General features: G+C 37.9%; 1 protein-coding gene across 1 annotated transcript in view; it reads left to right on the plus strand.

Annotated features, from left to right (window-relative positions):
- The window catches only part of BCAS1 (brain enriched myelin associated protein 1), a 46521-nt gene extending 22840 nt beyond the window's left edge, over positions 1–23681 (plus strand). The window contains exons 8-13 of the mRNA XM_082773055.1: positions 1335–1370; positions 1704–1907; positions 9650–9814; positions 12649–12714; positions 16326–16595; positions 21986–23681. Of these exons, the coding sequence (XP_082629181.1) occupies positions 1335–1370; positions 1704–1907; positions 9650–9814; positions 12649–12714; positions 16326–16595; positions 21986–22060 (816 nt within the window). The 3' untranslated portion in view covers positions 22061–23681. The remainder of the gene's footprint in view (positions 1–1334; positions 1371–1703; positions 1908–9649; positions 9815–12648; positions 12715–16325; positions 16596–21985) is intronic.
- The last annotated feature ends 3782 nt before the right edge of the window (positions 23682–27463 follow it).

Consider the following 27463-nt stretch of genomic DNA (forward strand, 5'->3'; position numbering starts at 1 on the left):
ACCTTAGTAAAGAAGAGATTGACTCCTAGGTTATCAGAAGCATTGTTTCTCAGTGTCCTGTTTACGTAAATGCTTACAACTTGTAAATATTGTTTGTAAGCAATGTATGCATCCTAATACAAATTAATAACAAAGCTGATGCAATAGGGTTTGGCAATTTGACTTCAGAGTTTTGATGGGATTTCACAGCTGAGGCTGTGTCCATGCTTTTATTCCCGTCCACATATGTTTGCCTTGCATTGCATGCCAGTTTTGTAGTGTAACTGTACTGACTTTTGACTGGGAAGAAGAGAGTTAATCACTTACTTTCAGCATTAGCACTGAAGCCAGCTTGTAGCATTTACATTGCTTTTTACCAGTTGTTCTGGATCCTGCTCCTTAGAGCTAACCACAAAAAAGAAGTTCTTGGCTCCTGCAAAATATTTCTTAGCTGTTCTTTTAAGAAGGCTGCAAAGAGTGTAGCAGGCTGCCAAAACCCAGTGGGCTGGGCTGACATTTACCTGTGTCTGGGGCTTGCTGCTGCCCTTTCATACAGAACTTACTTTTTACTGTACAGATACTTCAGTATAAGCAAAGACGGATGTCAGGGTTAATAGATACTTGTATGTATTACTGGCTGGAAATGACTTTAACAAACTGGATTCCTCCTGGCTTCATGCATTTTGATGAAAGGGACCTGTGCACATGAATTAATTTCTACAGGAAAAAAATAAATTACATCTCATTGAGAAAAGTATAAGTGGATGGACTAAACAACCCTACTGCACCTGCAGAGCTCTTCTTTGCAGTGCTGCAACTCCTGCTTCTCAGCTGCTGCTGTTCTGTGCCTGTCGTTCCCAGGCAGTCGTCTGTCTGTGCAGCCCGGAGAGCAGAGCCTACTGCTCCAAAGGCTGACATTAGCACGTCTGTGGCAGGCATGCAGCTCCCTTGGCTCTGGCTTGTACGTGTGCACTAAAAGACACACAGAGCTCAGAAAAAATCTCTGCTAATGTCTTAAAACTCTGCATCATGTCTTCCCTGAAGAGACTGGAAACACATATGTAAACATAGCGTTCTTTTTAGAGAACAAGCTAAGGACTGCAAGCACAATAGAATGAGCATGAAATGATTCAGTGAAAAGCTGCAGCACTGCTGCAGGTAGGACAGGGGCCGGCAGTCCCTTCAGGCAGCCTTGCCTCTGTCAGGGATCAGTTTCCATGGTTGCAGGAGCCAAGACTTCCCACAAACATTAACTAAAAATTAAAAAATAAAAATAAAAAATTGACAGACAATTCCTGAACCGTGTAACTGAGTGCTGACATTGTCAGACTTGTCTTTGTTTTGTTTCCCTCCAGGCTGCAAAGGAGACCCAACAGACAACTAACACCAAAGTGAGTAGGGTGATGCAAGTTATCTGAATGAATAATGCTGTCAAAGAATGATTAATCTCGCTGTTTTTTTTTCAGTTTCAAAGACTGTGTTTTAATTTCTTTATCAATTAATCATCTCTATTATGAAGGGCAGGTTGCTGTGTAATTTGTTTCCACTGTTCAAGGCACTACTTCAAGACAGGGCAAAGCAGCTCAAGCTGCCTTATTGCTTTACATGTCCAGTGCAGTGGCAGCCTGTTGTGTGCTTACCATTTAAATCAGGTGATGCTTAAACATGCTGTGATTATCTTGTCATTCACATTTCCAACAGCCTGTGTGTTTGTTTATTTCTAGAGCACTGAACAGCAGCCTGTTAGCTCAGTGAAATCAGACAAAAATGTCCCTTCCTCTCAAGAGCTGCAGACAGCTAAGCAGAATACAAAAGCCCCCGAGCCTGCTGCCCAGCAGCAGGCAGCAGCCACTGAAGCCCCCAAAGAGGTGACGAAGGAGAAAGCATCATCCACTCCCATGCCACTGAGCAAACTCTTTTGGAAAAAGGTATGTCTGAATTTCAAAGCTGGTCCATCCCACAGCTCCCTGTTCACATAGTGTCTGGAGACACTGTGGAGTACACAGCAACGGTAAAGCAGTCACATCTGTGCAGCTGAGCACATCCTGCGTGCTAAGTGCATAGGGGCATAAATACTACATCCAGCTGCAAGTGCTTGTATGAGCTTCGGGCAGTCATGTATACACATGGCTAATAATGGCAATTATGATCCTCTGGAAAAATCTTGTAAAACCATAGTCTTTAAAACCTGTCTGTAGTATTTTTGAAAAATATTATTGAAGAAATACTAGGTGTTTTTTTGTTTGTTTTGTGTTTTTTGTTTTGTTTTGTTTTGAGAAATGGTTTATTTCTGAAAACCCTAAAAAAAAAAAAAAAAATGTATTCAAAATATTTTATTCAAACAAAAAAAAAAAAAAGTCATACAAGAGTGTATCAGTCTTTAAGTTTGGAGATTGAGGTCAATTGTTTAGAAAAATGCTCTCTCTCATGGTTAAACAGCTTTAGCTAAAATAAAGATTAACTTCGAAAACACATTTCCTGTTTCCAAGATCTTTAGTGCTTTATGAACTGAAAAATGAGAGCATTTTTCTAAACAATTGACCTCAATCTCCAAACTTAAAGGCTGATACACTCTTGTATGACTTTTTTTGTTTGTTTGTTTGAATAAAAATAGACCTACCAGATTCCAGGTTTTCAAATATGAACTTTATGAACTGAAGGATGCTTTCTTCATTTCATTTCATTTAAAAGAAGAGCTGTATTAAGCTTTGCTGAAATATTGTATGTTGAATAATTGCTTTCCTGGGCTTCTGTTTAAATTCAAAACCCAGAAATGAAATGCTTCTAAATACATAGAGGCTGAAGGAGTGGCTAGCCCTGCACAGCTTCTTTAGTTGTTTTTTCCCTACTGGGCAGAAATGGATTGAGTTCATTATTTGCATATTTAAAAAAGAAAAAAATTGCTTGGATATTTACTGAGTAAACAATCTTCAAAATGATTTAAGCTTGAAATGCTTGTTATTTGGGACTTAATTTCCTGTGGAATTGGGTAGATCAAGTATCTAGAATGACAGGAAACCTGTAAAGGAGGAGGAGAGGGAGATTTTTTTCCATGTAGTTATTATTGCTACGGAAACCTCCTCCTCCATCTGAATAGTCTGGCTTATTTGAAAATAAATGGGAAGCAGGATGTATGCTGAGCATCATAAGAACGAGTCCTTCTGGCAAATGTTTGCATGAAGTTTCAATGTAAAGCTGAGTAATCCAGTCTGAAGTTCATATTTAATATTATAGCAAATATTTCATATTACAGTTAAGTTAAACTAGGTCTAGGTCTTTACAACAACTTTCATAGAAATTCTGGAATCTCAAGCACCTCAGGCCTTTTTACTAAAATTCCATCTTTCACTTTTTTATTCATAATTCTCCATTTAATTTTACCTACATCATCACTGAAATAAAACTGTTCACCTCAGTGAATGGAAAGCATTGTGGAGAAACACGTACATTCCAGTGCTGAGTTTGGTTGCTATCAAAAATACTAAGGGTTACTTATATCATTGTACCAAATACAAAAAATTATATTGGAAAATGAAATCTGACATTGAACTTTGTAGAAAAAGGTTATTTATTCTCCGTATGAACTTTTTGTTTCTGGAATCACCCTTAGACCAAGTGTTTTTGTAAGTTTTCTGAAGTAAATTTCTGCAACAGAGAATTTAATTTGTTGTTGTTTTGTTTTGTTGTTGTTTTGTTTTGTTGTTGTTTTCATTGAATCATTACTTATAAAAGGCTGTTTTTACTTTATTTCTTCTATTTCTTGACAGAGAATAATACTATATTTGCTTTGAAAGACCTGGCTGACCCATTCAACTTGAAGGTTAAAAAAATATATATATATAGATGTATAGAAGTCCTCAGAGTACAGGTTAACCTCAAATTTCAGTTTGGTTTGAGGACTGTATTTTTTTAATCCTGCAGTGATTTTTTTAATATACTGCTCTTCTGTTAGGACAGAGGATTGAAGCTAACAACTGTCCCAAATAGGTACATAATTCAGTCATGTGTAATTCTTTTTTTTGAACTAACAAATGGCAGCTATGGTACTCAGTATTCCAGAATTCAGAACCCACTTCTCTCTTTCCAGGCAGTCTCTCAGATATCTATCTTTTGATGAGCTTTCACTTCAAAGTATAGCTAATGAAGTGCTTGTCAACATGTTGCAGTTAATGCTGAATTGAATAAATATGTTGAATTAGGATATTATTTATTTTTTTTTAACTCTGCAGATGGAAACTGCTTTAACTGTATTTGCCCCACTTCCTGATCAGTCCACAAGAGAAATCTCATGTTACTCAAATGTTTGGCATATAAGTGTTTTTTAGCAAATGCTAAGGGATATTAAGAGAAAATTACAGATAATAATTTCACATATCTGTGTTGGAAAGTTGGTTTCAAGACCTTGCAGATATCTGATCAGGGCAGAAAAACGTGACACTTCATTTATATCTGATCAAAGTATGCAAGTAAATGATGGCAGGAGGGGACTCAGTATTAAGACTGATCTGAATTATCTTTAAAAGCAGTTATATTTAAAATTGCAATTCTGTTGTTACAAGACACAGAAAAAGCACTCTTTTTACTGGAAGGTATTTATGTACTGATAATACAAATAGCAACATAGTTAGCTGTTAGGTAAAGCAGAACAACACCTTTTATTGCTGAGCCTGAGACCATACTCTGCCATAGGAAAGAAAAGGTAAATATTTGGGTGGAGTGTGCAAGGCAAATGTTAAAACTACCCAGGACTTATCAAGTTCCTGACAGAGTTTACCTGCTCCCATCCTGCAATATACCACCTGGCAGGCAGGAAAGGAGGAGATTCTGGGATTCTGGCATTTTATTTTTTTTATTTTTTTTTTGCTGGATAGCTGGATGCAGAAAAATTTTAAAGAGAATTCCCTCTGGTTCAGTGAGTGAGTAAGACAAGCAATAGGTTTTTGAGGGCCAGTTCAAAACCTGTCTGGTTTTAACCATGATGACTGCTGGTATAGCTGGTGTTCTTATAGCTGGGAGAAGCCTTAACATCTTCAAACCAGTGACTAAAAACAATAGGACTTGAGCCAGCACCATGTTCCTGGCTTGTTTACAGAACAGTATGATTTTCACCATCATCTGGCAGTGATGAATATTAATTAGTCTGAACTGTGAGAGCTGCTTATGTGCTGGGTGACACCTTCAGGCAGCAGCTGCAGGTGAGAAGAGGCTCAGAGTGGGGGTCCAAGGCTGCACTGATGGTTAAGGCTGAGCTGCCTCCACTGCAGCAGCCTCTGCTGTCTTTGTGCTGGCAAAGAAGGGCAGGAAGGTGGTTAAAGTCTTGCTAACCCTCCCTGCTTCCTGCCTGAGAGTCTGCAAGAGGCAGGAACAGACCTCAAGCATGACTGCTCTTTTAAGGGGAAACTTCTTGAGCAAAAGGCCATCTCTCATAGCTTTTCTTTTATCTTAAAAATATGTTTCAGATGCATGGTATGATTGACGTAAGACAGAAGAACTGTACCTTGATTCTTATGCAGTGGACTCCAGCATGAAATTAAAGCAGGGTACAGTGTTTACCTCAATTTTGAGGAAAGATGCAGCAAGCAAAATGAAAACTCTTATCAAAGTTATCCAGATCACAAAATAAGTTATGTTATCATAAGGCAACAATTTCTATGGTCAAGAAAGTGGTGTAGTAATAGTTACCCATAAAAACAGGAAGGTTTGTAAGAACCAGAAAGAGGACTCAAAGGGTGAACAAACACTTTCAACTGTAACTGGTTAAGCTTATTACTAGAAGAAAATTAGAGACAGCAATGTTTAATAGCTAGTAGAATGTTTTACAAACATAGTGAAAGAAAGACCCTACTAAACTACTCTTATAAAGCACATCTAGCAAAGATAGATTAAAATATGTTGGAAAACAGTGGTAGCTCTATAATAGGAAGAGCAGAGAATGGTGCTCATTGTAAATTCAGACAAATTTTTCATTAAATGTATTCTAAACTTGTCAAAGAGTGCCTTTTAAAAAATAACAACAACCTGTTATTTTAAAATTTAAAATTAAAATTTTAAATTAAAATTTTAAAAAATAACAATAACAATAGCTGCTGACTCAGGTTGAATATATTGCAGTTTGTATCTAAGGAAACTGGAGGCAGAATTTACACCTATGAATCCAACAACCTCAGTTAATGTAATTATACCTACAAGTAGATAACATGTTCATGAGGACACTTATGTGTAAAAGATACATGAAGCTGATGGAACTTGGTTGTTTGCAAATTATTATTATATACAAGAAGTGGTGTCCTCTTAAAACTAGTCACAACTTTTGATACTATTTGGTTTTGTCCCAGGTGAAGCAAAGAGGAAATTTAGCCATTGCTCTAGAGAACAGTTTAGGTTAACACATCATTCAAAAATTATTGACTATTTATCTTTGTCAGACTCTTCCTAATACTTTCAATTCCTGCCAGAATCACCTTCGTGATTCTCTTGAATGCACAAATGCAAATTTTTCTTCTAGCTTCTTAGGGGAAACAGGAACAAAAAATAAAAATTCTAATCTTAAAAGTGTCAGAAAACCTTCTTAGCAGGAAGAGGTTTTCTCCTCTGCTGAAAGACTATACACAGGCATTCTCTGCGTCTCTGAAGTAATATGCCTTGGTCATTTGTCATTAGTCTCCAAGGATCTCAGAAATAACAAAATCATAAAAGTAAATATTCAGTATTCCATCTTGGAGAGTGAGAAGGGTAAACAAGAATGCTTTCTGGGGATAATTACAAGAAAATTAGCATAAGATGATATTTTTAATTACGAGATAACCTGTAACTTCTACAACAACTTTGCCTAATAGAGCAAAAAATGAAAGTAACTCTAGAGGTAAATGGTTTATCTGTTTAAAAAAAAAATACCAATTAAGTATTCTAAAGCAGGATTTAAACCTTCCTTAAGCCTTCTGTGTAATATACAAGAAATGTATTAAAAGACACTGAAGATGCTTATTACTTAAAAAAAAAAAAAAAAAAAAAAAAAAAAAATCCATCTCTGAATAACTATCACTTAGCTCTCTATTTTATTTTTTAAATAGACAGTGCTTTTCAGAGTTTGGCATTTCCCCTCAGGATGCATTTGTTAGTAGTGACACTAATGTCATTGCATAGAAGTAGCTTGAGAGACAAAACTCATTTGGGTTGCAGCTGTAACAGCATAGCAGTAATATGATGCCAAACTGTAATCTCTGAATGATGAGCTCCCAGAAGCTACGTTGCTGCTTTATTGAGCCAGTGTTCTAACATGTGCAATGAATCTTCTCTTCAAGTAAAATAGATGGTGAATTGATTATATGTATGTGAATGAGGCAGAAGTACAGGCTAAAATTATTATAGATTATCTCAGAAATGTTCATAAATATAAATTAAATATACAATTCTGTGGGGATGGGGGCTGTGATGCAGTCACCTCAGGTAGTAGGAGATGAGGAATATTTATCCCTGCATTATTGCTCTCCCTCACTCCCCCAAAGTCATTTTATCCATAAAAGGGAAGGAGTAAAGTACAAAGCAGAATCTGTCATGTTGCTCTAGAAGTCCATGGTGAGTGGTGTGAAGCCCTGGTCCCCTCAACACAAAAAGAATATCATTAAACTAAAGGTATAACACTAAGAGTGAAAAAGTCCATGATTATTTTGAAAGGCTTCGTTAGAAGATCTACATACATAAAGGGTTTTTTTTTTGGCTTAAAAAATTTGGCAGAAACAAAGGTGACAGCAATGCAGAATGACTACTGTAACATTAAACGTGAACAAGAAAGATCAGTTGTTTTTGCTCAAAGTAAAATCAATAGAGTATTAAATGGAATTATTTGGTCACCAAAAGTACTTCCCACACAATGCATACTTCAGCTGCAGATTTATTTAGCTAGTTAGTCACAGGGTGCTGCTGGATATCAGGAGATTTCAGCAACTCAAGGTGTTTAGCTAAATTTAGGTAGGAAAAAAACTATCAGGAGCTGTTAAACTAGAGATACTACATGGGAATCACTGAGTTGAAGAGGATCAGAAAAGTATTTGAGGGTAGTAGTATTTTAAGCTGCTGCTGCAGGAGGCACCCATTTTTTGACCACAGAGATAACATCTGATGCTGTGGTGAATCTTTGGTCTTATCCTTTAAATTGTTCCCATGTTGTGCATGTGGCTAAAATTAGTTTCATCAAAATTCTTATGAGTATGCATTAAATGTGAGCTACTGCATATATATGTAAAAATTGTGAAATATAAATTATTGAGATTTATTTTCAGCATTCTTTCCTGTAGTAACCAGTATGCATTTCAGCCGTAGCTACTATACTTTTAAACAGAAGTCTGTGTTTAAAATGCCTATAACGAAGGTACCCGCTTTTGTTTGATTTGATATTGAAGGCTGAGTGCAACTTATGCTACCCTTTTAATGTTCTGCACTTTTCTGGGTAGGCTGCAAAATGACAAAGTGCTGGCTTCAGGTCAAATTACCTGGTTATTAACGTAATAGCTTCTTTATGGCAGAAAGGAAGACATTTCATACAGTTTCAGTGGGATGGGAATTAATTAGTGGTTCTTGTGGGCACAGGAGAATGCTATTTACCAGGGCATTTATAAAAGGCAGAAGAATCAGCTAAGGGAAGTCTTGCCCGGCCTCCTGCCCAGGTGTGCTTCCACCTCTTCCAGCAAGAAGCCTCCTGTTCATGCATGCTGCACTGCCCAGCTTTTGTCCTCCCCTTAAACTCATCGAGGACTCCCAGGACAACCTTGACAAGGCTGCAAAATGAGCCAAGAAGGAGATTAATAAGTCTTAGGGAGATCCATATTTCAAAGGAGTTTACAAACTGCATGCCTCCTGTTGAAGTCTTCTTATAATAGAAGGAACTTTCTAGTAATGCACTAAAGCTCAGTGGGATTCAAAATCTTTCCATAAAAGCAAAATTGCTGAGTACCCAGCAGATTTTCTTGAACTCAAATGGGGGTCAAGATTATTGAAGAGGGTGACTGTGACCCAGGGGATTAGGTGCGATAATAAATGAGCTATGTGAATACCGTATACCTCAAGAAGTCTTTTGTCTTTGCAACTGGGAAAGGAAGCTAGTGAGGCAAATGTGGCTGGCCTGAGAACGCTGTGACTGTGATCCTAAGTTTCAATATTTCACTGTCAAAGAAGAGTGTTAAACAGTTTTAACAATTAATGTCTACACTGTTGTGTGTGTTTCTTCTTGAATTACTTAATCTTATTACTGCTTCTGGGTGTGAACACCTAGGCATGAGCTTTTTCTCATTTTTTTTTAAAAGGTTTTACCTAAGTGTCACCTACTCACGGCACATACTGCTATAAATAATTGTAGTTAAAATTTCCTTAAAAATTGTGTTTAGGAACTGTTACCCCGCTATTCAAGAACAGCTATTTCTTCAATGTAGTGAGTGCTTAAAATCCCACTGGTTTATACACTTTGTTGAACTGGAATGACTAGGTTTCCTAAAGAACATGTGCAAATGTAAAGAAGCTAAGAGAATGTTTTCACACAATATTTATATTTGTTCCTCTTGTCCCACCTTACTGTACTGCTGAAACATTTTGATTGTAATCTCTTAATGAGTGAATTTGATTTTTTTGTCTGACTTTTTTTTCTGCGTTTTTAATGTTTGCTCAAACTAACCCCCAGAACACATCGGAAGAAGCAGAGATCATAAGCAATGAAAAAACAGATGCATCTTCAGAAGCTGTGGCTCCTGACAAAGACGAGAAAAGCCCAGAAGCAACAGAAGTGAAACCTAGAAAAGAAGAAAGCAAAACCCCCAAAGCAAACCTAAGGAAGTTTTTCAAACTGGTAAGCGGGACGCTGTGAATTGCAGCTCGAACTGCGAGTCTGGGGGGAGGGGGGGTTATGTTTGAAGCTATTTCCAAAGCTCCCTAAGAGATGCAGGAGCGCAGGCATGCCTGCTTGCAGCAGCCAGGGATGCTGCTACCCACACAGCATCCAGAGCATTCGGCATCCTGCAGCTCCCTCTGGCGGCTCGACCGGGGGCTGCCCGGGGCTGCTGCAGCTCGGCCGGCTCCGAGCTGGCCCCAGCTCCCCTGCCCAGGTGGGCCAGGGCCCTTCAGGGGCGACCCAGCAGCCTGAAGTGCCTACGTGCCTTCAGCTTCCCGGCTTGCTTCTGCTGGATGGGAGGTTTGGGGCGCTGCTCCTAGAGGCAGGTGAAATGTCTCCGCACCGCTGTGAGCGCTGGGCTTGCTGCAGGGAGTTCTGCTTCTACCTCTGAAACCCGTTATTGCAGCTTGTGCTCAGTTAGCTAGGCTGGCATGTACTAAGATGCAGTTGCTGCTTCAGTGATGTTATAAATTAGATGAAAGAAAGGCACAAAGTAGAGTTTAATCGTAATAAAAAATTGGAAAGCAGAAGGAAGGCACTGAGGTGATAACATGGCTGGTGTTGTCCTGGAGTTGTAGGTATGAAGAGCTACCCTGACTAATCTGTGCGCAAAAGACAGCCAGACAGCGTTCTTCAAAAGAGGAACGCTGCTAAACAACTAGCTTCTGTAATGCATGTGAGCTAATGATGAACACTGAAAATGAATGAAATGAAATAACCTCATATTATCATTCATTCAAACTCTTTCACTCGGAATTTGGACAAACCTCAACCCAATGCCTACATGTATCTTGTGTTCCATCTCTCACCATTGGTACTGGGTCAGGAGGCTCCTCCAGGAGGGGTAGGAAATGCCTCGAAATGCTATCAGTCTGCACAAACCGTACCATCCTTATGATGCAGGTCACTGACTCATCTGGTGTATCATCTTTGAGCTCTCCTCTTGCTTTGCTGTAGATGAAGCAAGCCATGAAACCTTGTAAGATAGGATCTTAACAAGTGCAAGTTATGGCCTCTGAAACAAATGGTGCTGGGTATGGTAAGGAAGGTGGCAGGACCTCTGCTGTAAAACCCATGCTCCTGCTGTAGATGTACTTTATTGTTCAGTCTCCTGTTTGGCAAGTTATAGTTATATCAGTTACCTATCTGGCTGCTGAAACTTGAATTTATTTATTTATTTTTACATTATTATGATTGTCTACTGTATTTCTCTTCTGCATGAAGGTGATAGTCCCAAGGTTACTTTATAACTTTCTGCAAAGACAGAAGACATTTGTGTATTGCTACTTTTGGTATTGGGCAATAAATTTTTTTTAAAGTTAAAAACAGGTGGTTGTTTTAGCATAAATTTTCTTAATGTTAGTAAATTTTTCTGAAGGCATTTAAAGACTTGTTGAAATAGAAATGCAAGCTAGATGTTATCACAACACATCTTCATGCACTCTGGACTGAGTTTCTATCCTGCAGTGTTAAGACAGACCACACTGTGCTTCCTCTCCTCCATTTTTACAACCTCTTACACAGATAAAAAGAGTCACGAGCAGAAACATGCAAGAGACTGAGCAGAGGCACGTTCCAGAAAGAGTATCTTCCCCACAATTTGTGACAAGTAATTAATTGTCATAGTGAGTCAGTTTTATACCATGCTGTTGCTACATATTGATTTTTCTGTGGCTTTATGAGAAAATCAGAGACTGAAAAAACTCCTTGCAATAACACCATACTTAGGATCAAGCAGATAATGTTGTGCTTCAAATAACAAATCTACAAGCAGCAGAAAACCACAAATCCTCCTGATCTATCTTTAGAACAAAAGTCACATCCTTACATTGTTTTCATTGAACTTATGCAATGAAAAAATTACATTTAAATTTGGGCACTTTGAAATTTTGGTGTTTATTTTATTCTTTACTGCTAAGCTCTTTGGCTTATATAGTACTCAAGAGACTACTACGTTGAAGCATCTAACACTTTTTAATTAAATGTGTACAGGCCATTCCTTGTCTTTCATATTACTAATTGTAACTAAACCTTAATCTAGTCGTCACAAACCTTGTAATATTCACTCATTGAGCTTGTTTGTCAAACAGGTTTTTTTCATGTTAAGTCTAGATAGAAGGGATCGTACCTTGACAATGTATTTCAGAGTCAAGGCTTACTCTGCCTGTGCTATAGCCTCAGGGTCTGCTTTGATTCTTCTGGCTGGGAAGAGTGGGCACCAAGAAGGGCTGCTATATAACATAGATGCATGTAGAGAGAAGGCAAAAACTGAAAAGCAAAAATTGGTGAGAATGGATGCTGATAAAATCTAAAAAATATATCTGTAATGTTAAGTGTGCTTTAATTATTCATGGAATACGCACTTAGTGTGATAGTAAACTAGAAAGGAACTTACACTAGACCTTATAAGGCAGGTTTGTCTCTGAAAAACAAGCAAAAGCTTTTTCGTAAAACATTACAATGGCAGGGTTGATAGCACTGTCTTGTTTACTGCCGATGATCTCTGGTCCACTGAGACTTCATTGAAATTTCTAACTCCTTAATGGGAAAATTACCATGCAAAAGGCAGTTGTGTCATATACCAAAAACCAAACAAACAAATAAACAAAAAAACTTTGATTTGTAGGTATTTCAAAAATGTTGGTAGAGGTCCTGAAATGTCTGCTTTTGTTTTAGTACTGTAAAGAGTATCCTTAATCAAACCTTGCATTGTTTGATTTGTGTGTTTTCATATTGATTAATGTTTCAGACAAGAACCTAGATAGAATTCCTATAATCCTTTGTTATTTTAGTCAGGCAAGGGTGATGGAGGGACAACCCGTTCAGAAGAGGTAAATGGCCCAAGCCCCAGTCACCAAGTAAGTGCCTAGATTTTTTTCATCTTTTGGTGATGGATTGCTATCACCTAATTCCACGCAGCTTTAGCTTTTGAAATGTAAAAAAAAAAAAAAAAAAAAAATCCCTGAGGAAAAAATGTATGCTCACTTTCATCTATTTCCTTATTTCTTTACTGCTCTCTATTTTATCTGTTTATACCATTAAACAAGATTTTAAAGAATCACATTAGAAATCATGCTGTTTGCCTTTTGCTAAAATAATGGTGTTTTTTCTTTTTAATTTTCTCTTTTTCTTGTTATTTATTTTCTGCTGGTATAGGCAGTGAAACTAAATATAATGATTTTTACTTTAATGTAGATGTGTCTGCAGAGGAAAGGATCATTTAGGTGTAAAATCACATAGAAGAAAAGTGAAAGTGAAAATGAAAACTCTTACTGCCATTTAACAAAAGCCATGAAAATATTTTTTCTTATTGTTTCTTTTTGCTTTATTCTATGTTCATAAAATTTGTATCAAAAATTCAATATGACCTTTTATTACTTATGGCTTAAAAAATGCCCTAGAAAAATCATACTTTTATTAGAAATGGAAATATTATTAGCTTTTCTGAAAGTCAAATCCTCAGGTTGAGATATCCAGTGACAAGAGATAAGACTCAGGGTCTGTGAAGGTTGTACTGAAAAGTAACCCTTCAGAATTTTATTTTTATATCTCTTCTTAATTATTTGGAAAAATGATTTTCTCCCTTTTATTTATTTTTTTCATGGTGTTCTCAGTTAAACTTTATGAATTCTTTCTTTAAAACATCCCAGAATACAGAAGGTCTGGTCTTGTGACATTTTATTCTTTATTTCATAGAACAGTTTTCTGAAATGATCTGCTAAGTGGCTAAAAGTTACCATCCCAGATATTTTATTTTTAGTATTTTATTATTTTAATTATCAGTCAGGTTACTTCATTATTTTTTTTAACCAACTTATTAGTTCTGCTGCTTATTTTTTCTGGTATAGCTTAGCATAGCTTTGTGCTCAAGGAAGTCTTCATTTGCTGTAGACTTCCATTTTTAGATTTTCTGTGTAACAATCCCCTTAAATTTTGTCATTCCACTTCTAGAATTCTACAATTCTTCATTTTTCATCACTGCCATTCTGCAGAAATGCATAACAGCAGTTATCCAAAGTTTGTCAAAATTTATGGTGTTGGTCTTTTGCATTTAAAAAGCAGCCTTGGATTGAGGCTTCCTGTAACATGATGGGAAAAACACTATCCTGTTGATTTTTATTTTTTTTCCTTTCAGTGGCACTGTTATAGCTGAGAGAGTAAAAGCAATCTGTCAGGTGCAGATCAGCCTTTAGTATAAGAAACATTAGCATGTTTCATTATTCATAGGTTTCACTTTATATTTCCTGAGCTGCTCCCATCAATATAAAATATGCCAATTTCCTGCCTTTCAAGGTTAATATGAAACACCTCAAAGAGATTATCAGACTGATCTTTTTTTTTCTTATTTTGCCTGGAAAATGTATTATGAATATTTCTTTAAGTGTTTTGTTTGACTAACATCAAAGGGCCAAACCTGCTCCCAGAAATAGTCCTGTTATAGCCAGTTTGCATTCGGCTGCAATACTGCAACTATCAGACACCTACACAATCAAATATGTGTGGTGAGCAAGACTTGACTCTAATTTAACACCCACAGAATAAACCCACAGATTTCACAGTGTGTTAATAAGGGCTAGAAGTTATGGCACCTTTGAACTCTGACATATCCAGTCTCATCGCTGTATTTTGGGTGCTGTGGTTATTTTTGAATCGAATGTGCACATCTGCAATTGCACCAAAGGGAAATGTTTCAAAAGCAAACTAAGGCAAATAAGAGTAAGAAGGATCTGAGTGCTTCCTGTTTTATAGTTGAAATGAATCAAAATGAAAGACACAATTAAATTTGGGCTTATGAAGCTCTGTTTATCCCTGTGCTGGGAGAGCTCCTACGTCACTCAGGTACTTGGAGGTGCGTCCAAGCAGGACTCTTTCCTCAAGCAAGGTGGACAAGGTGCAGGCAGTGTGCAATGTCTGTGCAGCTCCCCGGACTGTTCTCCTGAACTCTGGGCTTCCTGAATTTGTGCTGATAAACTACTGGCATTCAGATGGTGTCTGCCTGTGGTGTACAGGGCTGCATCTCCAGGTTTCATGTGCTGTCTTCATGAGTTGCCTGCAGAACTAATGTAAAGACTAGCTTTGTGATTGTCCTTTAAGCAGGCAAATCCAGATGTAAGCAAACACACACCCACGTCTGTTCTCTGGAAAAGGAAATAGTTAAATACTAGCCCATATTTTGTTGAGGACTTAAGATAGCTGGTCAAGACTGAATGTATTAAACGTTTGCAATACAAACAACTTTGCAAGTTTTATAACTTTCATGTGTTTGGTGGTTTTCTTTCTAAGATTAGGTGGGGAAAGAAAGAAGAATCAAGTGAAAAAAAGCAAGTAGCAGTATTGCTAACCATTCTCATTCTTGTTTCCCAGAAAATTAGAGTGTCTTGAGGGTTGTGTTGTCGTTGTTTCTGTTTGTTTTTAAATAGATCTCAGAGGTGTATTTGCATTCTATTTGTCTAGAGTTTCTGCTTTCAGGTTTTTATCTGAAATTGTCTAAATATGTATTTGTTTTGAATGAAAGCTAACCTTCACATAAGTGTATAAGTCCAGGCTTTTAGAAGAACACTAAACATTTGAAGAGTAACAGCAAAATCCACAAAGTTGGAAAAATTACATATCGTTAAGCTCTTAGCTGTGCCATAAGTGCAGATGTAAGATTTCCAGCTTTTCAACATGGTAAATGTATATGTTCATTTATCGTAGTATCTTAAATATTATTTTAGAAAATAAATAAGGTAATGTGATTTTTGGCATAAGGAAAAAACATATCTAGTCGTTTGCTACTATGGAAATAGTGACAGTTTAATTGTCTTATCAGTTGTTTGCCAGGTCTACGTGTTTTTCCTTTGAACTTCAAACATATCCCATACTTCTCTAAGTTTCAGAATCTCTGCCTTTACTATAAATAGGTGCACTGCCGTTGTGTTTGTCTTTGGAATATTTACTATCTCTTCTTTTGCATTTATACATGGGATTTTCTATGTGCTATTCCCTATGTTTTTAATTTTTGATGGAGCATTGCGTTTTGTAGAGATGTTTTTAATCTTTTGCTTAATATGTCTTTTACTTCCGTCCTCCCCCAGACCTTTCCCTAGCACTTTTTGGGTGCTTGCACAGCCTGGAATGCAAAAGCTGGGAGAGTAACAGTGGGAGTGCATGCCTGCGACTGTGCATCTTTGCATGCATGTTCCCTGGCTCCTAAAGCAGCTTGAGCATAGATGTGTGTAAATAATTCTGTGCAGTGATGGCTTGATCTTGCAGTCCTTGCTCATGTAAGTAACTCTGTCAGCTCCCTGGGAGTACTTCCCTGAGTCAAGGTTGCAGGAGTCAGTCATGAAATCTGGAGACGAAAACCTGTTGGACAGCAGGATTTCTCCCTGCCAGGTGGCCTTTCATTTCTAAATATATTTATGGATCGCCTTCCAAAATGTTTACATTTCCCTCTAAAAATAACCATTGTTTGAAACTGCTTTAGACATCAAACTCCACAGAGAGGCCAGTTGCCACAGCTGAAAGTGAACCTGTGGGCCAAAAGAGCAAAGAGAGTTCAAAAGACAAGAAGTCGACAGTGGAGCTGAGCAAGCAGAAAGGCAGCAAACAGGAAGCCAGAGAGCAGCCAGACTCCAGGGAGCAGCAAACAGCCGAGACCGACTCCATCCAGAACGGAGGAGACACTTCAAAGGAACCCTCCTCCTACAAGAGGACAGAGAAGAGGCAGTCACTTGGAGGGTTTTTTAAGAGCCTTGTATGTTAATTTAATCCTATCTTTTAAGTTATTTCTCAGCTGAATTAAGTACCTGACCTGCAAGCTGTTAACCCTGCGAGTTTTGTGCTTCACTGCACAGTGCTCTAGTGTCAGGACTGGAATTTCATAAGCAGCTTGCAGGTCTAAAGGTAAAAAGAAAATTTTGGCAAAGGTGAGAAAACTTGGACCTCAGGGCACTGATTCACAGCAGGTACAATTTACTATGGGACAGCAATAATTGCTCCCACACCCTTTTTATAGGTTCATGCTTTGGTTATGGGGATGATTCAGCTGCTCCAGTAGCAGGTGCTGAACTGCCTACAAATTATGGTGTGTATATAAAGGAAAAGTGAGGGTGATGTCAGTTTGCTGGAGTAACCTGCCTCCTGTGATGGTGGCTCAAATGCTGCTCGAGAGCAGCTGGGACATCCCTGCAAGGAGCGGTAGACCCAACTTCCAGGAGAAAAATCAAGATAGAGATCTTGATGGATGGGAGCCAGCACAGATGTCACAAGATAAGCTCCTAGCATTAGTAATTAATTATGGACTAGTTAAAGAAACAAAAACACATGGTACTTTTAACTTTTTTTTATTATGTTTTTGTTTTATTTTGTAAGATTGTACCCTAAACTTGATATATACCCCCCACTTCACTGAAACCTGGAGATATGAAAGAATTCAGGACACTACAAATCTGAGTTTCTGTAAGACTTTTTATTACTGATGCAACAAGTGCTTCTTCAGACCACTAAATAGATGGATTTTTCTGGGGCTGCTTCTCGAGCCTCTCTGCAAGAGGACAGATTTCCATTACTTGTTATAAATCAATTGGAAGAGAGTGTTTTGCTTCTCTTTCCTCCCATTGCCACAGCAGCAATGAATTATGTTATGGGGTTATTTTTTTTTTTAGCAACTTTTGGGAACCTTATCTGTAACCTGAGCTTCATCACAAAATTCAAGGGGTGTAAAAAAAAAAATCAGCTGATTTGACTACATTACCTGCAATGATTCCTAGTGAATCTGTTTCCTCTTGAGAGATGTATAGCTCTTTTTCTTCCTCCTTCCCTAGTTTATTTCTAAGGCTGTCATGAATGAAAAAGACAGCCAGTCATCCCTCCAGGTCTGAAAGAACAAATGTCAAGCAATACAGTGTGAAAGGATAACGTGCATTTGAAAATTAGCCCTATTAGGACACGGGGTTATAAAATCAGGCTGCCATGCAGACCAATATGACTCATTCTGAGGCAGATGTTTTTCCATATCATAAGAAGTATTTAATTTGCACTCATTTCACAGAATTACTATATATCCTACAGAGGGCTATTTGCATTACCAAAATAATTATGCATTATCAGGGGAATTAAGAGCAAAAGAAAAATAACTTTTTGAAATGTTGATTAGCAACAGTTCAGCCATTTCTGCTTTCTGCATTTCACCCTGTTGTGCTGGGGTAAAATCCTGGTCCATCATGAACCACTGGAATGTTCCTGTGTGTTTCAGTGGAGCAAGAAAGTTTTGGAGCTTATCTGTAATAACCACCAGCTTCCATTTTCTTCTTTCATCTTGGGTCCCAGTGAAGTCAAAAAAATTTTTTTATTATTGTTTTTGCTTAGCACAGCATGAGAAAGAGAGATGTAGTTTTACATGTATCTGCATATTATACTATTTAATTGAATTACCAAACACATGCACGTTCACATGCATGAACACTTTTCTTTCCTCACCTCTGTCTCCAAATTTCTGTATAAAATTTCCACGGCACACAACATCAGTGCATGTGTGTAACACCTGATCCATGCTCCCAAGCATGGTGTGTCGGTGTAGTATTCAGATGTGGAGGCCTGCAACATCCCCCATCCCAGCAGTAAAATCAGGAATCCAGGCTTACACCATGTACATGATGGTTACATTTTTTTGTTGTTGTTATTGTTTTAGGTTATCTAGAAACGGGCCAAAGGTTAACTACCTCTATGATTTCTGGAGACAACTGAGGTTTTTTTCTTTTCCTAGTCTGGTAATTTATTGTAATTAAGCACTGACAGCTCTCCTTTATCATGATTCTCATTGAATGTATGAGGAAGGTTTTTTCTGTTGACAACTGCACTTTGCATAACGTCATTCATATGAACTGTGCCCAAATTTATTTTTTTTGTAGAGTTTAAAAGTAGACACTAATTTAGAATTATTCCAAAAAGGATCTAGAGATAGTAGGAACTATAAAATAGTGAGGAAAAGTGCTTTTAAGTGCAAGTTCATGAAAGAGTCAAAGATGCAGAAAAGGTATCTGTGATTCGGGGGGGGGGGGAAGCTTTTTGATCAAGAGAGAAGGTTATGCAGGGGTTAAAAGACAGTTCTGGGGGGAAAAAAAAGAATGCAGTATAAAGGTAGAGGAAGTAGAGAGATTCTGTGAGATATTTTTCTTGCTCAAGTAGGATACCAGACAGCTTGACTGTGTAGCCCCTTGTCTTCTGTTGCAATTGTAGATGGAGGGAGGGGGAAAAAAAAAGAGGTATGTTTATGGAAAATATATCCCAGGAAATGACTACCTCTTTCTCAGTATCACAAAGATTACCCGCACCTAAGAAACCTAGTTCTGTAATGCTTTGAAAAAAATAATCTACACATCTCCTAAGTAATCAAACTAAGACCCAGGAAGGTGTAATCATTAATCTAAAAGTATTAGATCAGACACAAACCAATGCCAGAAGTTTCCTTTCAAGGTAACAGATCGGGTATCTGGTAACAACTCAGGGGAAAAAAAAACATATATATATATACGTACATATATACATATATATAAAGCTTTATAGTGATAAAATGGAAGCAGAAGATGTTTAACGAGATCTTGCGAGGTCTTACTTGCTCACATAACCCATGCCCACTGAGCTCCTCCTAAATTCTGATGAGCTGTTTCAATAGCAGCTATTTTAACAACACTTTCTCCTCAATCTGTTGATTCGTCTGGGAAAGGGCACAGAGTAAGAGGATGTCATAGTGCAGGAATGCAGCTGATGAGAATGCTTCAGTACAAGCATCTGCTCCCAGTTGGGCTAAAAATTACTGAAACTTTTGATACAAACGGAGCCACTTATGCAAGCAAATAGTATTATGGCCTGGTTGTGTGGTTTTGGCACAGACAGTAAGGTCCAGTGGCTGTTCCTATGTGAAAAGAGATGAATTTCTAAGCTATATAAAATGCATAGGTATTTAGTAGAAATTAGAAAGATTAGATTAGAAATTTAAAGGAGGGGGTGGGGTCACAGAAGATTAATGGTATTGTTTTCTGAGCTGGAATAATTCATACTGAAGTTGTCAGAAGCTGGAAGTGCTTAGCATGTGGAAACTATTCTGACCTATTCTGATCTGTGTATCTGGTACACTGACATAAATTTCTGAACACAAGCTGGGGAAAAAATAAAAAAGAATACTCCAATACCAGGACTTTCCTGCATGTATACTTTAAAGTGTTCTGCCCAAAATATGTTCCAGTCTAACTGTCACAAATGCAGGCAACTTTCACTGCGTTGAAAGAGATTATGCAGAGTAATCAAAAGCAAGACATAAGCCAGTGGTACCCGTGCTTCTGAATCTGAGGGCAGAGCTGGAATTTGTCCGTTAAAAGGGCAGGAACAAAGTTCTTTATTTCACATCAGGCTTGGAAATTCCAGTTTAACAAGAATCATCAGCTTGTCTCTCTTAAAGCTTCCTGCTTTAATCAGCAACCACCGTGAAAATGGGTGCAGCAGGGAGACTGTAGTATAGGCAAATAACAACGAGACATTCTGCATATGTACTAAATGAGTCAAAATGGGGATTATGTGAAATGAGCTTCCCCTTCCCCTAGTCTCCACCCAGTCTGCATCATTTATAGGAAGGCTGGCAAATGGTATCATCTTATTTCCTAGGTCAGCCTACGAATGGCTTAATGTGGTCACTTACAGCTATGGTTGAGAGACTCCACTCTACTTTTGTAATGGAGGAAATCTAAGCGTTGAGCAGGTTTTTAGGGTTGCTGGACAAATTTGAAATGACTAGCTCATTTGGCATTTTTGATAGATGTTAGAACTGTTTTTTATTGTTGTGTGTTTGTCTTTTTTTAATGCCTTATATTTGCTCCTACGTGTAAGTGGCAAAAAAGAAAAAAAAAAATCATTCTGTTCCAGAGTGTCTTCAAAACTCAACATTAGTGTAAGCAGAAGCAAACCCACTGCAGTCAATGGAGTGTTTTGTTTTGTTTTGTTTCCTGGCCCACCCCAGCACAGTATTACGGTTAGTTTAAGGCAGGGGCTGTTTTCAGTCCATTGTGATTGTTGTCTGCTCTTTTTATACTTAGATTTTCAAAGGTGAAAAGTTGAAAACATGTCAGTGAGGTGAAGTCTAATCGATATACAAAAATACTGATCTTACCACCCTGAAAGGGATGAGGAAGTTGAGATCTTTCCCTTTCCCAATCTGACACAAAATAGTCCCATGGTGACCTGAAGTGGTGAGTCAGGTTCCCAGAATGAATTGTACTATGTGAAAGGACAATTTATATATGATTCTGCAAAGTTCATATTGTAGGAAAAGCACATAGCCGCTTTTAGCATTGTCACTATATTTTTCTGTTCAGTATGTAATGATTTAGGCATCTGGTTGCAAACAGGATTGGCATCCATACACGCTGTTAACAGTGACCTCTTAGTGTTTGTGGATCCATTCTGCTGCAACGTTCAATGCCAGTAAAATTGGGCCAAGCATTGTAAACTAAAACCAAGTTTCTATTAATTACTGGTCGAAGATTTTGTTAGTAGAGCTAGATCTATGCATTTCCTTCATCTAAACCAGATTAGTGTCTTGAACTTTTTCCAAAACCAGAATTATATTTGTAGCATAGAAAAGCTTTATCACTCTAACATTGTCAAATACCTGTCATGCATAAAAGTATTTAATGTTCCTGTAAGTTAGAGCAGACCAAGGCTGGCTATAATACACTATTAATCATGCTTGATGGACTCTTAGTATGGTTTCAGTGAAGCATTTAGACCAGAGATATTTTGGTGAGAATTATGCCAAAACTACAATACTGCAAGCAGGAACACGTCTCTGTTATGTTAGCTAGTCCGCTTTCTTAAGAACAATCACTTTTCATGACAATTGGAGAAATTATATAAAAATTATATTGAATGAACCAATGCATTTAGGCAAAATTTCAGGCAGTAGCATTCTGGGATTGTTGTGATATAGATGGTGTTCATGTACTTACATACTAAGTAAAGAGCAAATTAAGAAGAACAGGGAACTGAAATGAGTGGAAAACATCTACTAGCAAAGTTCTAACACATAATTCCCCACTTAACATTTAGAAATATTCATTTTTTTTTAATAAATTTCTGTATCTTATTCCACAGGGTTCCAAAAGGATGTCTGATGCCGAAGTGCAAACAGATCCAGTGTCTATCCTACCTGCTGGGAAATCCAAGTAATGAATATAATTGGCTGCTGAAGGATCAGCAGCTCTCTCTACGCTCACTTGCAATAGGGATGACTCATTATTTTCCTTTACATGGCTGCCATCAGATGCCTGAGGCTAAAATAAACATTGGTGTATCATTTAAGGTATATCATTTACAGGGTTTGTTCATTAGATGTTAGAAAGCAACTGTAAAGATCATCAAGAAGCAATGTGGAGTATTATATTTAAAGAAAGGTCATGTGGATGATTTTCAGTATATAGAGGGTAGTAAGGTAAGAAGAAATGGGCAGTGAATTAAATAGCAGAAAAAATGTATGTGACAAAGGAATGCAGTTTGTGCAGCAAGGCATGAGCAACAAATCCTCAGTTTTAGAGAGCTTCAAAGCAGCCAGGAAAAAAATCTGTTTTGATAAATGTTATACTTAAATGTAAAAACAACCAAGTCACCTTCTGTGGTATTAAATACTGCTAAAATTAGCAAAAAGTCTGCAGTATGATAGAATCAGAGGTTATAAAGTTATGCTTCGTATTGGTTATTAATGTAGATTAAAAAGCTAAAATGCAAAAGCTTTACATGATTGAGACAACTTCTGTCCTGGTGAGGTAGGATAACAAATTAAAAATTATTTAAGGTTCTAATAGGAACACAAGGGGGCACCCGTGTCCCCACCGTAGTCCTAACTCCAAGGCTGTACCTACAATCCTGTTATTAATGTTTTTCAGATGACAGGGAAGAAAAAAAAAAAAGTTAGTTGTTTCATCAGATATTTGTTTATATCTATACTTGTAATTAATCCTAATAAAATCAAAATCAAGGCTGTCCAGGCACCTCCCTGCTTCACAAGGTTCCTGTAATAACTGTAGTTAATAAATTTTACAGAAAAATAAGATTTCTGCGGTTTATGCAGCCATTTACTCAGACAAAAAGCTATAAGCCTGATGTTTGAAGTCACACTAGCATCTGAAAGATATATATTGTATATTTTGATCTCATTATGATTAAATAAACATACTAATCCTTTCACAAAATCATTTGCTGCTTTAATCTTAAAACAAAGTTTATTATTTGCATCCCTATTTTCTGATGATTGATGTGACATTAAGGTATAAATCAACATATGAAAGCCCTGCCTGTGGAGTGAATATCTGTCTGTCTTTATTTGAGGAAAGATTATGACTGGCAATTGAGTGAGAATTCTGTAAAATCTGCAGAACTACATTTCTAAATAGTCATAGATGGGTAAAAGAGACATTTTTCTCAATACTATTCACTGTAGAAAGATAGCATTTTTGCACTTGCCTTGCAAACGTGGAGTTGAGGCATAACACTAAAACTTGCCACTGTTTCTATGTGTAGAGAGCAGAAACAAAAGGTCTTTTAGTTATATCAGCACTTTCTGTTCTCCTCCCTGGCACAATGGGTCTTTGATGCCACACAAAGTGATATCAATCAAGACTGACCGCTTACAGATTTCAAACCTGATTTGTAACAACCTACTTCTACAGCTGCGTAGGACCTGTGACTTCTGGGATCATCATATCCAGTATTGCAACACAAAAAAACAGTCTTAGGTTTCATCTACTACAAGAGTATACAGTTTTAATTAGATCAGTGCATGTAAAGCTACATACAGAGAGACAACCATCTTAGTTACGTGCTTGTATAAAAGTGCCAGATGTCAGCATAGTGAGTGCCATCAGAAAAGAGGAATAAACTATCGTGTTATATCATGACTTCATACCTGTGTAATTGCCTCTGTATTAGAATTGTATTTAATCTATTTTCAAATAAAAAATGTTCTAGCTAATTATATTATATATTCTATAGATGTTATAATTAGTATATTATAGATAGCATAGATATTGTTATTATATTGTGGATAGTTCAGGCCTTCTGTAGAAGATAACTCTTTGTTGGCCCTTGCTTTAGAAGCAGATCTGTACTGACTGCCTTTCTGTATTCCTGAGGCAATTAGGACTGGTGACCATGTGATTTGACCATATCACTTGGCAATAGGGCTAATTTCAGGAATCAGGAAATCCTCTTGGCAGAAAAACAAGAAAAACAGTAAGTTTGGCCGTGGATGCCCCTGTGCCATGGAACTATTATTGCAGATGAAATAACGGTTAGGGTTGGCACTGCCTCCCACAGAGAAACTCCCCGTTTTTTTTTGATTCCTCTCTGATAACAGGAACAACACTAGCTTTGAAGAAGCGAGTCAGCCTTCTCATAAAGCAGCAACACATGGAGCCCCAGGAGGAAGAAAGGTCTTAGGAGATGCATCCACAGTTAAGTTGAGCTTCCGCATTCCACATACTGTATAAGAAACATGAAAGTACAGCTTTTATGTTCAGGCCCGGTAAAGCTTAACAAGTCATTTGGAAATCAAAGCTTTGGAAAAGGCTGCAATCCAAGACAAAGGAAAAGAGCAGCCAAACCAAGACATTGCATTTAGGCTTTGTTGTCAGCAAACAAGGTCTGTTTTTATACATAGGATCTTTTGAGGGGAACTGAAGCAGATCAGATTTCTTGCGGGATCTTAAGGTGTGTTTCATGCACTAGTATTTGAAAAAGTTTAAGAATCAAATGCCATCTCAGGAATATACAAATAACCCAGGAATGGGTTTAAACTGCTGCTTTTTGTGTAATAAGCACTTCTTTACAATAGGCAGGTGTTTGCACCTAGCCTCCACTCCTTGTTGCGGTTCAGGGATGAGCTCAGGGTGGGCCATGCTCAGTCCAAGCACAGAGTGACAAGCACCTCCTCACCAGTCTGGGTGCCATGGGTTTCTGTAACCTGAAATCAAATTATCTCCTTTGAAAGTATATCTGAGCTCAGTTGTTCTTCCCTGGAATCTGTCCAGATGTTTAACTTCATTACACTTCAAAGTTTTTATAGATAATTCCTGGCAAAACTGCCCTGCACTGACTCGTACAATACACAGCCTGTGTAGAACAATGTAATTTCCGTTATTAAACAGTCCACCCATTAATTGTGCGTGTAACCAGCAGCTAATTACCAGCACACACAAAATAGATAATTGCACTTCAGCAGCTATTACTTATTTGGTGTAAGCATTGCCTACAGCCCATTTTTTCAGCCTGCCATATATGTTGGTTGTCTTGTGTGCATCTTCATGGCTGCTGCTCTGAGGAGGCCCTGAGGAGGCCTTGTTGGGTCTGAGGAGGCCCTGTGGGCCAGAAGCAGCCAGGCAGGCAGTCCCAGGGTGCCCCCTCGGGCCCCTCAGACACTCTCTGCACCCCAAAACCCCGTTCCTCTCACATCATGATGCCCTTGGCCTGCTCGCCACCTGAGGAGTTCATCGGAGCACGAGACTGTCAGGCAGGACAGTTTTCTGGGGCACTGAGTTTCGAGATACATTACTTCTTGTGGTCTCCAGATTGTATTAGCTGTTCTTATATGCCTGAAAATATCATAATTATGGTCTTGTTCCTGCATAATATGGTGTTCTGAAGTTCCTGTGAGGTTGCTTGTCTACTGAAACCTCTTGTTGAATTGTGTGCACCAATCAGTCACACAAAGCAAAATAGAGAAATACCCCAGAGTTTCCCTCACACCTGTACTTTCTACATGTTCATAGAATTATAGAATCATTAAAGTTGGAAAAGGCCTTCAAGATCATCTGGTCCAACCATCACGCTACTACTACCAATGTCACCCACTAAAACATGTCCCTAAGCACCACATCCAACCTTTTCCTAAACACCCCCAGGGGTGGTGACTCCACCAGCTCCCTGGGCAACCCGTTCCAATGCCTGACTACTCTTTCTGAGAAGTCTGTGGAGTATTTCTGGCACTCCTTGTTATCATATTTGTAATAAGGCAGTTTGCTAAATGCAGTTCTGAAAGATAAAGCCAAATTCTGACCATGCCAGGCCTGTATCTCACCCCAACCCATTGTAAAGCTGGAGCAGGTTTCCAGCTGGGAACGTGAGCAGTATCCTACCCCTTGTAAGCACAAGGCTGTGCTTTAGGAGATGACTGGGGAAGGTCTGCTCATGCTGAGACCAGAGTCCAACCATAGGAAGGACAAAGCTGCTTCCAAGGGGGTGTGAGTGTGTGTCACGCTGCTAGCTCTGCACCCCACATTTAGAACATGATTTATGACTACATCCACATCCTTTTGTATGTTTACAGCTGGTTTTGGGATGACTTACACAACAAAATCAATGGTTTCATACACAGAAAGAATAGTGTGGCAGGACATAAACACAAAGGGTTAGTGAACGAATGAGTTGTGGTTGTGGGAGCTGACCCTACTTGTGAGGTTACAGATGGAATAGTTCTAATTTTTTTTATACTCATCTGAGAATATCAGTGAAGAATCTGGATTTGCTACAGGCTCCACCTCTTCTGGATAACACACCCAGGTCTTTACTGGCAACTTCAGCAGTTTAGCAGTTCTGAGAACACAAAAACAGGAAATTCTGCACCAGCCTTGACAGAGGCTGAAGAACTGTATAAATTCCTTAAAGACTGCATTATTTTTTCAAAAACAAATTATCAAAAGCATTGAAGAAAAAGAATAAATCTGTTATTGGCATTCTTTGTTTTTACTTAATCATTTCCTATTAAATTTGTCACCTACTAAACTCTGTAGGAAAACAGCTTACTGCACAGGAAGCATTAACAATTTGCTTTTTATACCGGAAAGGTACAAAGTCCAAATTCCTTCTTTATCACATCCCAATGTAATCAGGTGATGCAGCATTTGACACTACCCCTTCACCTACCTTTACACAGAGTAGGAGTAGGGTCCTACTATGACTATTGCAGTGCACAAAGAACAATAAAGACCCTGGACACAATCTTTAGGACATTTAAAATATTACTAGAATTTTGCAGGCTCATCTTTGTTGCAAGAATTCAGAAATGTTAAGGACGTTTGTGAGTTCTTCATTAGGGTTGTTTGGAAAACAAGGGAAGTAAGGATTAAGTTTCAAATTTTTTTATTTATTTAATTTTTTTTCTGTCTGCAATTTTTAGGTTATTGAAGGAATAGATTCTTGGTATAAACTGAAATTACATTACTTGAGTAAATGAGATTGAAGCATCCCAACATGTTGAGGCACTATCACTAGAAGCTTTCTCTTGGCAGCTTTTGAGAGCTGGCAGTGGCTGTCATGAGTGGAGGAAAATAATTGCATGTGCAAATCTTTGTTTGTAAAATTCAGCTTACCTCTGAAGCTTTTTTTTTTTTTCTTTTCTTTTTTTTTTTTTTTTTTAACATCAATTCACAGTATTGGAAAAGCATGCAATTATCAAATTACCTGCTCCTCCACAGATAGATCATTTAATCCCTGATAAGTGAGAGAACAGAAATGAGAAAATATGTCTGGTAGAAATGAAAGCCTTCCCTTCTTTCATTTGACTCAAACCAAAGCACTGCT

Source organism: Aythya marila (genome assembly GCF_965140915.1).
Source record: "Aythya marila genome assembly, chromosome: 16".
NCBI classification, from domain to species: domain Eukaryota; kingdom Metazoa; phylum Chordata; class Aves; order Anseriformes; family Anatidae; genus Aythya; species Aythya marila.